A 13,810-nucleotide genomic window follows, 5' to 3' on the forward strand; every position below is an offset into this window, starting at 1 on the left:
CTTGTTGTGTATACATGCTATCATTAATCTCATTACTTAGCCATGCATCATTGTACTGGTTGTAATGACTGGGGGAACAGTTTCTGTACCCACCACCTGGCTGGTTTCTATTGTGCATTGATAGAATGCATAAAAGTATTTTTTTTCTTCAATTTAAAAATACATGTTAATTGTCAAAAGTGGTAGATCTCAACTGTTAAATGGTATGTGCAGTAGATGGCTTTAAAGGGGACGAAAACCCGGACCTGCACAATTTTATTGTAAATAGAAGGATATATAGTAGTTTGTGTATATAATCCATCCCGGCTATTTGTTTCTTTGCGTCTATTGTATTTGCACAAACATTTCATACACAATATTGTCCTGTATTCCGAGATCAAATGGAAAGAACCTGCCGCAAATTTATTAGCTCCCTTCAATACCAGCAGGATGTGACGTCATTTGAGACGATTAACATATAAGAGTTGTATTCAATTTGTGCAGTGAAGTGTTAAATAGAAACAAGATGGTTCAATGTGCAGCTCTAAATTGCGCGAATAATATCAGTTCTGGAACAATCCTTAATTATTTTACTCTTTTTTTTTCTTTCTCCATCTTTGAAAAGTAAGAAATTATCTACCAAATGAAATAACATTAAAGAAATGTTTACGCTTTTTCATTCAATGTTTCCAACATCAATTTATTATGCACGTTTGATTTTGTATGTAACTGCATCGGATGAATGTGCATTTTTTCTTCCACACTTATGTTTAAGACTGTTTTCCACTCGTTATATAATAAACCCCTCCTTCCCATTCTGCATTCATCTTTTTTTGTGTAATGTCGATAATAGAAAAATAAATCACTTATAATTGAAAGTCTGTGTGTTCATATAAACTTGTTAGATTTCTTATAACTACACACACCAGAACACCACGATACAATATTTTAAACAATTTTTTAAACAAATGTTATTGTTAACTTTCTTGATTGATAAATCTATTATAGTAACATTATTCATTAATGTGGTAATTACTCTCAAGCTCGGACCAGGCTGATTAGGTACAAATCTCTGACTGATTCGGCCCATATATCTGGCTGATTCTCCAAACTTCGAAGCTGATTCGGATTAAATGTGACATTTAAATTTGTTTTTAAAGATGATCTTCTCATTATGTCCCAAGTACGTTGAGCAGTTCAAATAAGCATTTAAAGTAACAAAATCCCGTTAGTACGCGTGATCATGGTATTGTTATATATAATAAAATAACGTAATCATGATTATTGTGCATCGGCAATTTAGTAGTGAAATATTTTTTAAACTTCTCGTTGAACTTTAAATAGTTAGTTTCATTGAGAAATAATAAAATTATGAACACTGACAAAAAAGAAGAAATAAGCTAAATGAGGGGCGTAGTACGTGATAGCTTTCAGAAACCGTCCGAATTCTGTGCATTAGCCATGATGTTGAACTCAATAGCGACCAGATTTCCTGAGTAGGCGTCAGCGATGGTTTTTATAGAGTTCAAGTATCATTCGTCAATGGTTAGCAAATCTCAATGAAAAATCAGATTAAATTGTTCAGTTAGGGAGATGATACTATGACCCTTTGGATTAATGACGGTAAGAATTCAGTCGATTTTGGGTTATAGAGATCCATGCCATAAAGTCGTCTCAGGATGACTTTAGTTATTAGGTTGGAGCCCTTTCATGTATAAAACTGCAGATGTCACATCATGCTTACATCCGCTCTATTTTTCCATTTAAAATGCATATAATGATTTGAATAGCAGAGCAAAAGGGATAGATCCGCTTCTTTTTTGTTAAGTACAGAAGCAGAGTTGATAAAATGGAAAAGTTGAAAAGTTGCAAATTTTATAGATTTAATAAGTTATTTAGTTGAAGAAAAACAACAATAAAAAAGCCTTAAAAACCAGGGCGAGTTCTCCATAATTCATGATCAACAATGCCAGTGTGTACAGTGTCTCAAATGACGTCACACCTGCTATTTTTACAGGGGGAGGGAAGCGCGTTGTTCTATTCAAGACGGATCGGGAGAGATGATCGGTTTTTCTTAAATTTCTTCGTAACGAGTAAGAATAAAAGGTAAACATTTTCAGAAAATGAACCTTATACATATAGTAAATTATATATGAAGTTTGCTCGAATTTCAGTTTTGCATGTTGGTCCCCTTTAATAACAGTATTTTGCCCTACTACTGTTAGTTAAACCCAGGCAATATATTTCCCATTCATAGGTCACATGCTTGGTTTTGCACACTAAGTTTACTTCCAATAGAAGTAGGATACTAGGTAGATGATCTTCATAAGGGTCGGGGGCATACATGGGGATAAATATTATTTTTACTAGTCTTTTAACAAAATTCTTCAAAAAGCCTGATGGCCACTTCAATTAGAATAATCAGGGCCCGATCTAAAATTAGAGCAGCCCTGGATGTTGGCTTGTGGATATGTTGTATCAGTTTTAATGAGGTAACTTGAACATTCTATTCACCTATTGAATTTTAAAAGTTGCTTTACTTTTGATTCTTATTTGTGAGAATTCTGCAATATAGGTACACTAGCAGCTCTTTTGGTGTCTGTCTTGGATCTAGGATAACACTTGTATACCTGGTGATCACCATATTCTAACATGGACAGAATACAAGGTTAGGCTTATTCACTGTCTCAGAGATTCTGGTGTGGCTAAACAAGGCATCCGATGAACCAGCCACTGTCAGAGCCTTTCTGGTTCACCTTTTGTACAAGACCTACTGCCCAATCATGTCAGGCAAAATCACTGACATTATTCCTTATTCAGACCTGCCAACTCTTACGATTTTGCTGTAAGTCTTCAGAGCGCGAATTTAACACAAATTTCTTTGTAGCCAGAAGGACTAGTATATTGAGAAATTTACTAGTCCTGCCAGATCTTTACTAGTCCTGTTCATATTCAGTTTTAAAGTTCGAACAACCCGCAACAAAACTGGATGTTTTCTGTGTGTTTGTTTTTGCAAATTGCGTACACTTGTTACACCACATAATGTTCCTTTCCTTGTCATAATTCAGCCATTCCCTGTCCATTTCTTCTGAAATTTTCCATTATGCTTTTCCCTATCATAAGAATTATTCCTCATCATTCTCATTCAACTTTTGCTTTTTTCCAGTGGCTGAACACCTTCTATCAAATGCCACATTTTGCCTGTCTTATAAGTAGGGAATTGTGCCTGGTTTTGAAATACGAGATATTATTGTATAGCTGATGCACATTATTTAAAGCAAGAAAAGGAATGGCACAGTGTCCTTTATATAAGAAAGTCAGAGCAAGAAACACATTTCAAAACACCTGTCCTTGCCCCCTCCCACAATTAAATGGCCTCTCCCTAACAAAGACTTAACTTCAGCGGATGTTCTGCATGATCACAGCAGTGGCTATTGTAAACACTGTTATAAAATATTAGCATCAGAAGATAGTGTTAGTTTCAGCTTGGAAAAGGTGTGTTCCCATCAAACGAAGCCATCTGACACGCGGCACATTGCATTTAACAGCTCCAATTATGGTATCATAAGTCATAAGTTTGGTAATTGTTCCTAATTAATCGAACCTCAGTATATTGTTGAAATTAATGATAATGCGGAAAATGTTCAATTCTTAGATGCCCATGCTCAGAGATTTTAATTCCCAACAAATGTACGGCATTCTGCTTGGATATCTCCATGTGTATTCAATTATTTGTTCATTCTTGTAAGGGAAAAATATAAAAACTATTCTTACCATCATAGAAAAGTAGTTGTATGGAAAGGATGTGTCAATAATGTTATCGTAATAAATTGATCTAATTCTTATAATTATTTCGATGGAAATGTAAAATATGTAGTTTCCTGTTTGTGACTGTTGGAGCATTTGGGTAGCGAGCACAAAAAAAAGAACCTTAAACAAAAAAACGTGCAAACTAATTTCTTTGAATAGTTTTTGCCGTGTTCTTTTGTGTGGTATACAGCATTGTAGTTTATTACTGTGGTCTAGTGAATAATGTGATACCACATCATTTTTTCATTTAATTCGTTATTAGATTAATTAGGATCAATTACCTAACTTCCGTTGTTAATGACGTGACCATAATTTGCGCTGTTAAGTGAAATGCACAAAATCGGATGGATTCTTTTTATAGAAACGCACCTTTTCTATGCAGAAATTGACTTCATCTTCTCATGGTAATATTTTATGACTGTGTTTACAATGGCCACTGCTTTGATTCTACAGAACATCTGCTAAGTCAAGTTTTTATTAGGGAATGGCATAAATAAACACTGACTATTGATAACCGAGACTTACTAGCCCATTGGACTATTAACATTATAAATGTTACTAGTCCAACAGGAAATCCCGCTAATTTCGAGCCCTGGTCTTATGAAATTTACCCTTATTATACAGACTTAGGGCATACAAGCAAAAACTACAGAAAAAGGATCATTACCGAAAAATCTGGAATTGTTTTTTTATCTGTGTTTGATTTGGATCCAGGTTTCATAGTAGAAGTAGTGAAATTGGTCAGGGAACCAGACTAACTTTACAGCAGCACATCAGATGCTTTAAACTGCACATATTTGTTCATGCTAAGCATCTGCATGATCAAACTGGTGATCATGGAATTTATTAAAATTGGTGTCCAGAAAGAGATGCATGTTTAAGGACTCACAGTAAAAGACCTACTACCCAGTCACGTCAGGCAGAATCACTGACATTATTACTTACTGGTTGACTTCATCAGTTTCACGTTTGGTGGTTTCAAGTTTTTTTATGACTTATTTTTGTTGCTAGGAACAGGCTGTTGATAAAGGGGAGTTAGTCCTTTGTCATGAAGTCACTTTCTTCTTTATTCTGTTCATTCTGGGGTCATCTTCATGACCCTTCAGGACTGAAGAAGAGTGGTTGTTGTGTCATGTACTTGGCCTACAGTGAGTTAATGCAAGACTGGATTTATATTTTAGGTGTCAGAGGTTTCGGAAATGCTTAATCAAGTGTGTTTGGATGCAGTTTTTTTTATCTGGGACACAGAAAATCACTTATGTAGGAGTCCCCTGTATGCATGCAATAGCTGGACAGCAAATTCAAAGGCTTGGCAGTATTGCTTCAACCACCTGCTGAAGAGGAAAATGCGTTGATCAGTCGATCATCTTAGCTGTGCTGATATTTACGATGAGAAAATTCAGTGGCTGAAAGACCTCCAGATGTGTGTGTTGTCATTGTAAGAATACATTAGAAGAACATGACCCAATAGCTTGGTGGCAAGTTCAAAGACTTCAACTAGCTGCTTAGTGGTGGGAAAATGTGGTGATATTTACAATGACTGAATTAGGAGGCAGAAAGACCCAGAGATGTACATTTATTTAGGAGTACAGTAGTTCCCCTCTTATAAGGCCACCCCTACTGCAGCAGGGAAGTGGCCTTATAACGAGGGTGGCCTTTCTAGAGGGGGATGACAAATGCGAATAGTAAATACATATGAAGAAAGTCACAAGTACATTTAATTCTAAAACATTTAATATTTTCATTAAAATATCACATGCATGTTGTGAAATAAATGCAAAACAAACTGTTTCATCACTTTCAAAAAGGGGCCCGGAGTGGCCAAGTGGTCTAAAGCGCTCTTCGTTACGGATCATTGCCATCTCACCTCTGTCTGTGGCGGTTCGAGTCTAAGATTCAGCCAAAGTGGGCATGTGAGAAAGCTTGCCAGTAGCTTCTCGTGGGTCGGTGGTTCTTTCCGGGGTTTTCTGGGTTCTTCCTCCACCATTAATACTGGCCGCCATGTATAGCCTATCGTGTGCTGAAAAATGGCGTTAAACCCCACAACAACAACACTTTCAAAAGAATGTTATGAATAACCATTGATATAGTTTTAAAACTTCTTTATAATTATGTTACAGATCACATCATCTGTCACTCTGTTCATAACAGTCTAAAAAACAAACCAGTCTCGTCGCAATTAAAAATATCCTTGCTGTCATATCCCCTGCATATATCATTTAGTCTTTTGTTCCAATCTTCGACAACTTCATTATTAACATCAGCCGATTCTCCACTAGGGACAGAACACTTAATATTGTGTCGCACTTGAAATCTGTGCAACCATCCTTTACTTGCGGTAAAGTCATCATATCCCAATTCAACTGACAAAATTGTTGCTTTTTCTTGTCATTCAAATCAGGGTACAAACATCTCCTGGCTCAAATGATCTTCCTTTCTCTGTCCATTTCACCTTCCCACTTCTGCAGAATTGTTTCCTTATCTTTCACGATATTGTTTATCTGAGTCTTTCCGACATTAGTTTTCTGCAAGGATCCTCGACCCCCCTGAAACTCTCGGTCAGTTGAATTACTTTCACTTTCTCTTCTAAACTGAGAATTTTACTTTTCCTGGATGACATGTTGATCTTTTTGCAGTAAGTTATTCATGTTGTCAACTACAATACTGATAAAACAATTTTTTATGCATCTAAACAAATTGCCTTGTGTTTTTAAAGGAAGTGATCTTGTCACGTGATTCGTTAGTCGCAGTCTGGTACCCTATTGTTTTTATACATTTCTTTACACTAAGTGATAGAAGCCAAAACGGCTTTGATATGTACCATTTAACATCTCGCAGATTTGACTTCGCGGCCGTTAGGATTTGTAATTTTGACAATTATTGTCAGTAGTAATAGCCACTAATTATCAAAGTGAACATCTTACTAAGGGAAGCCATAAAGGCTATCAAACCATTTTCCTGCTGACTTGTGTGTTGTACTTCGATGCTGCCACTTCTCAGCTGTTACTACTGTTCAATAATTGTAATCTTAACAATTACTGAAGTGACTAAACCGGACATCTTGTGATAACAAAGCAGTAAGGCTAATTGGACTACATGTACTTACCCTTTTGTATGGATTAAAATTTGAGTCTTTTTCGGCTTTATGGAATAAATGTGGCTTCTCATGAGGCGTAAATGATATAATATTAACCTTAGTGGTACATGTACTTTAGTCAACATTTCTTTCAGTAATGAAAATCTGACATCGGGAAACAGAAATCGGATTACTTAACACACGTTATGAATAAAATACTGGTTCTGGATACATATCAAAATAAAATGTGTCCGCTTGTGAGGGGTAAATTTTATATTATTGCTCTAATATGCTTGCTGCTGGTCATGTTAGCCGGGTGGCCTTTCGTGAGGGATACTTTTGAACACAAACTTGTCGGTGCAAACGGATTCTGGCCATAAGGAGCAGGTGGCCGCTGGTCAGGGGGGCCGTTCAAGAGGGGGACTACTGTACATCAGATGAACAACTTTAGCTTTCATTATTGTGATCATTACCAATGAAATGTCGAATAATTAGTGCACATGGCCTTGAAATAAAGACATGTTGAGAGTTAGACAAAATGCTATATTGGCGTTAAACAGCAAACTGATGAAGATTGTAATAAAATTCAGAAGAGTGCTTCAGTTGCTAGAACTGTTAGTTTTGCATGGAACACTAGCCAGTTGCAAGAAAGTGTGTGACCTAGCTTAGTGCTTGGAATAAGACCTTTCCTTGTTCTGACATAATTCACTCACACTCCAATGGACAGACAAGAGCTATATGTCAGTGGTGTGGAGAAGTTAGAAAATTAAACTCAGTGACAATGACTTGTTCTTCTCATCTGGATATTTAGTCACTTCAGGTATGCCCAATATGCTTCCATTAGTGGACTGCAACTTCTGCTGTTGGGTCTCCTAGTTTTCCCAAAAAAAGGGGTCCTGGACTCCTAGCTTTAAAATCCTAGCAAGACCTCTGGGTGTATCGGTTTTTTTAGATTATGCCAGTTTACTACTGGCATATCATTTGATGGTCCTAATTTGCATCATTCAGACTGGGATAGAGGTCAGTTTGCATGGAGCCAATGTCTGTAGTGCAGCAGCTTCATGATCATGTAGATTATCATGTATGCTTAAAAGCCCATTTATTATAAGTTACCTGAAGACTATATAGTAACATTCAGGGACGGTACTGGCTTTTAAAAAGGTGTCGCCCAAAAAATCTCCAACCTCAATATTTTGTCACCAATTTTCAAAAAATGTCACCAGAACAAGTAGTCAGTATTTTTCCAGGTCTTTTTAATGTTGTTGTTGTTATAGGGTTTAACACCATTTTTCAGCACAAGAGACAGGTTATACATGGCGGCCTGTATTAATGGTGGAGGAAGAACTCCGGGAAAAACTCCGGAAAGAACCATTGACCCACGAGAGCTACCGGCAAGCTTTCTCACATACACACATTGGCTGAGCCAGAGTCTATTAATGTAATAGGCAATGAAAATTGAAAAAGATGGGATAGTTATTGCCAACAAGCAATACAGCCATACATGACAGCTTTGCACTACTTTCATGGTCTTTGCATCCCGCATCACCTTAGTGTATAGGTATTACTGTTATCACCTGAAATAAATGCATTATCAAATGTAAAATATCTACTTTCCTGACATCTACAGTCTCTCTCCCTCCCCCCCCCTCATTTTTTAATAGAAAATTCAGGTATTAAGCAAATCTATGTCATGTATATTATTTTTCAAATAATAGTTTTGTAAGGAACTTTAGTTAATGACATTTAAATACTAAAACCCTATGATCATACTTTGCAATATAAGATAAGTGATGTATAATTACATGCCCCCCCCCCCCATTTTATGGCTAGCGTCACAAAGTACATCTCCATCAACCAAGAGTTAAAAAATTTATTTTTGCTGCACTTTAATGCTTTGCTTGTAGTGAACTGCTTCCTAAGTCCCATGAATGATCACTGAGTGCTGTAGATTTTTTCTTGACAAGCAAACTAGTATCTCCATTCCCACCAATGAAACTTACATGAGCCAACACATGGCATTAATGTACCTTATATATAAACATTGATTACCATCTTTAAATTAAAAGAAGGAATGAAGACACATATCATAGAGCATATGTGTTCCAAAAAAAACTAATACGGAATAAATATATTATTTAGTAAGCAGTGTTATATGCATATATGGGTTGCCCAGTTTCTTCCTCCACCTCTTACACTGGTCACCCTATATTGCTTATCTTGCAGAGAAATGGTGCTAAACCCCAAAACATCAACAACAAGCATCCTGTCTCAGACAATGCTCGGGGCCCCGAGTGGCCGAGTGGTCTAAAGCGCTCTTCGTTACGGATCACTGCCATCTCACCTCTGTCTGCGGCGGTTCGAGTCAAAGATTCAGCCAATGTGGGCATGTGAGAAAGCTTGCCAGTAGCTTCTCGTGGGTCGGTGGTTCTTTCCGGGGTTTTCCGGGTTCTTCCTCCACCATTAATACTGGCCACCATGTATAGCCTATCGTGCTGAAAAATGGCGTTAAACCCCACAACAACAACAACAATCAGACAATGCTCAAACTGAAATGGATGACATCCTGTATGTGGAGTGCAACCTAACATGTTAAAGGGAGGTAATCTGAAAGGGTTATTTCCCTTTATCTATGCTAATATAGACATTTTCAAGTCTTTGGGAGGATTGGATTTAGGAGGTAACATAAGTAATTCCCATTGTTAATGTGATGGGGGTAAATATTTTTGGAGGAAAATAAATTAAAATTTCCTGTTTTGAACTTGTCTGATGCTGTGCACATGTACATAAACAAATTTAAAATCTATCATATACATGCATCTTGCTTTTAGCATAATTTCATTCACTGCACATAAATTTTATATTGATAATCATGTAGCTATGTTGGAGCTCTCATCAATGTCAGGTCTTTTATTTTCTTCTTCAATAATCATTACTCTTTGAAAACTTTCAGATGTCCTTGAAAATATCTTAAAAGTCCTAGCAAAACAGTTCTTGGGCTGGGTGAACTCCGTTGATGCCAAGGATTTTGATATCTTTCTGTAGAGTGTGGCATACAAAATATGTTGCTGACTTCTTCAGAGTTTAATTCACAATCATGATAAAGTAGTGGTCTGATCTGGAGCTGTAATAAATGTTAGGCAACATTCGCTAGGGTATTGGAGAAACATTTCTCTTCTTTCATTGCATTTTCTGGGTTTGCAGTTGATAAATTTTGGTTATATATTTCCAGGAATGCAGGAGTTTGGGCATTTCCTTTAATTTATTGATTGGATATGCCAAAGACGTTCTACCAGACTATGTGAAGAAAAATAAAATTGGAGGGGTTGTGACAGATTTCTCTCCCATGAGATTGCCTCTACAATGGGTCAAAGATGTTGGTGATGCCCTGCCAAAATCTGTTCCTTTTTGTCAGGTAAGTTATATAATGGAAAGTGGATATAACCATTTAAAGTTCAATTATGTGTCACAGTTTATTAAAAAATATTAAGAAAGACTTTATTTTTAGAGCATGATTCAGTTACAAATGTAAACTGATCCACCTTGAGGTCCACTGTTATGTAGATATTATATGCAAGCAAATAATATGTTTACACACATGCACATGAACACACACACACAAGCAAATATGTTTACACACATGCACATAAACACACATGCAAGCAAATATGTTTACACACATGCACATAAACATACACAAGCAGATACAGAATACATAAACAGCTATTTACATAATGCTACATTGCTGCAGAAATGAAAATGAACAAAAGTGGGAGGTGGGTATTATAGTTTGAACTTCAATAAGTACACCATATTTTTAAAATTTATTTTGATAATTGTTGTTGTTGTTATTGGGTTTAACACCATTTTTCAGCGCGAGATAGGCTATACATGGCGGCCAGTATAAATGGTGGAGGAAGGATCCGGGAAAATCTAGGAAAAAATTACCATCCCATGAGAAGCTACTGGCATTCTTTCTCACGTACCCACATTGGTCAAGCCCAAGACTTGAACCCATGCAGAGGTGAGATGGCAGTGCTCTTTAACGGTGAGCGCTTTAGACCACTCAGCCTCTTGGGGCCCCTATTTTGATGATTGCATTCATCTAATACACCTATTGTAGAAGAAATAGATACTTGGAGCACACTTAATTTTGGCAGTATTATTTTTATCAAACCAGAGTAAGCATGGTTGTTACTTCTCTAGTGGTAGCAGTGTTAACAATGTTGAAGTTGTTAAAAGTCACATATTCTGTATGTCATTTACTCCATTCATATCAGATTCTGTGATATTATCACAATGGGTCTAATATTTATGCAAGGAGTTTCTATTCTTCCTGTCTTGCCTGCTTATGTAGGAGAATTGCTTCGTTGTAGAAAACAGTTTTAACGTTTTGAGAATCACATTTCTTCACATTCATCTGACATGTTTGAGTAAAATTCCTATTGGTCTAAAAAATTATGCTTTCTATGCCAGGACATCCTGCCTTGTCTCAAATGCCTAAGCCGAAAGCTTTATTCATTATTGTAAACAATGTTACATTTTTAGTAAGCTGTTTATCTGATTCATTACTTGTTACAAATCAATTGAGCTTTTAATGTAATATTATCACAGGTCAAAAGTTTATTTCTGATTTGCTAGGAGTTCCTGTCTTGCACATATCACCTGCTTTTTAGTAGAAAGTATGCTTGATCATTATAAACAGTGTTTAAGTTTTGTGAAAAGTTTATGGTTTTGTGCAAAGTTTTGAAAGTTGTATATCTTCAACATCATTTGTTACATTTAACTGAAATTTTGGGGTCATTCTATTATAGATTTTAAATTGCCCAGTTGCATCATAGTCAAAAGTTAAAGTTTTGTTTGAAAAGTTATGGAACTCACATCCGGTCACATCTGGATCCAGAGACTTGACCCCATTTTCTTAAAACTTTACTGTGTTCCAAATATTGAGCTTAGTCAGATTTGTGCATTTGTTTTTGTTTGACAGTCTCGCTTAGTGCAGAATAGGCTATACATGGCAGCCAGTATTTTGGTGGAGGAAGAACCTAGGAAAACCCCAGTAAGAACCACTGACCCTTGGTAAGCTCCTGGAAAGCTTTCTCATGTATCCATCTTGGCTGAGCCTGAGACTTCAAACCCATGTGGACAGAAATGAGATTGCAGTGATTGATAAAAGTGAGCGCTTTTTACCACACTGCCACTTGGGGCCTCCTGCTGCATTTGTACATTATAAGTAAGATTTCCAAGTTTGGAGTAACATTTAGGACTCAACATGTTTGAAGTTCTTTGATGGTGGATTGTTCCTGAAAGTTCTTATATAATGATTGCAGGGTTTGCATGGTCGTTAAGGGTCATAAAAAATTGCTTAAAAAAATGAACACCTCATAAAAGTCCTTGAAAGTCATTCATTTTTACACCCAGTATAAGGTTTTTGAAAGTCCTTGAATTTTAAAGATTTTGTCTGAAAAGAAAATAAGGTGGGAAAATGTTGTTTTGAAGTCATTTTCCATCATCTGCTAGCCGTTCTGCCATTAATAGGAAGTAATCGGATATTGTGCATAATGCTTGCTTCCCATGGTCACATTGTCATAATGTCCCTGTTACATGGTGTTATTAACTCACATCCACTCCTTTGCTTCACCACATTTTTCCACCAAGCAAGGATTGTTCATTTGTGGAGTCGATGATGGAGTGATCATCACAAATGTTTGGAAAGTGTACTGTAATAACCTGCATTTATAGAGTGAAATATACATGCACATATACGGTAAACACTACTCATACAAGCCGCCCAATTTGGCCTCAGTTTTTCATTTTTAATCCATGCATTTCCAGTGAATTTCTCAAAAGAGTTAACGTATAATATTTTCTATGATTCTGTGTTTTGTTTACTTCTTCGAATAATTGTTAGCTGTGGTAGTGTACATGTTTTGATTTACCGAAAATAGGGAGTATCAATGCCAGCAGCTGGCATCCTTGATAATTTGACTAATGACTATTTATTGTTAACCATGATACATACTCAATGTGTTTATAGCCTCCATTGTTTAATATTTGTATGTGTCATTGCATTTAAGTTTGATTTTTTGATTTTTTAAATTATTCTTTTTACGAACACATATTAACTTCCCTTGCCATGCGGTCTGCCTTTGTAATATTGTAAGAGTGCATAACTTAACACATGTTCCGAACCATTTCTGTGAGCAACAGCGTAAGCATGGTATGTGCCACGAAAAACAAAGAGATTTTATTGGCAGGGGTGGGTGGGGTGGTAATACATTCCCAATGTACATGTAGTAATGTGTAAAATAGTATAATCATTGTGAACATTGACTAAATGTACTGATGCAGTTGAGCTCATGTTTGTTTGAATATTCCAACAAACTTTGTGGTTTCTGTGGGTTAACTGTTGGTTGTGGGTTTCGTGGGTTAATTGTTGGTTGTGGGTTTTGTGGGTAATTGTTAGTTGTGGGTTAATTGTTGGTTGTGGGTTTTGTGGGCTAATTGTTGGTTGTGGGTTAATTGTTGGTTGTGGGTTAATTGTTGGTTGTGGGTTGGTTGTGGGTTAATTGTTGGTTGTGGGTTTCATCAGAAGTCTATAAGGCATTATGGCTGCCAGCAGCCAACAGCTTCCAAACTAGTCACATAACAGTTATTGTGAGTTTCATTTATTTTCTTATTTTGTTTTGTTTAGTTTATTATAGTTATGTAACTTGAAGCAATATTTTGGATAGTAAATTTTTGTTTAAAGTTTATTTAAGCAGAAAGTAATAATTATTTAAGGAATTTTAAATTACTTTCTCTCTTCAAAATAATTATATTCATTTCTAATTTATTTTACAATGTTACATATATCTGATTTACTTCATATTTATTGTAATTTTATTGTTTGTTTGTCAGCTTTAAAAATTGATTTTTATTGTACATTCTTTTATAATATAATCTTGT

At 36.1% G+C, this 13,810-nt stretch overlaps 1 protein-coding gene across 1 annotated transcript in view; it reads left to right on the forward strand.

The window, feature by feature from the left end:
* LOC149799149 (deoxyribodipyrimidine photo-lyase-like) overlaps nucleotides 1–13,810 on the forward strand; it is a 58,958-nt gene that overhangs the window by 3,413 nt on the left and 41,735 nt on the right. Inside the window, exon 3 of the mRNA XM_089958273.1 lies at nucleotides 10,095–10,277. Coding sequence (XP_089814399.1) covers nucleotides 10,095–10,277 — 183 coding nt within the window. The remainder of the gene's footprint in view (nucleotides 1–10,094; nucleotides 10,278–13,810) is intronic.

The sequence above is a fragment of the Sinohyriopsis cumingii genome, chromosome 5 (assembly GCF_028554795.1).
Source record: "Sinohyriopsis cumingii isolate HCF-2022 chromosome 5, ASM2855479v2, whole genome shotgun sequence".
Taxonomy (NCBI): Eukaryota; Metazoa; Mollusca; class Bivalvia; order Unionida; family Unionidae; genus Sinohyriopsis; species Sinohyriopsis cumingii.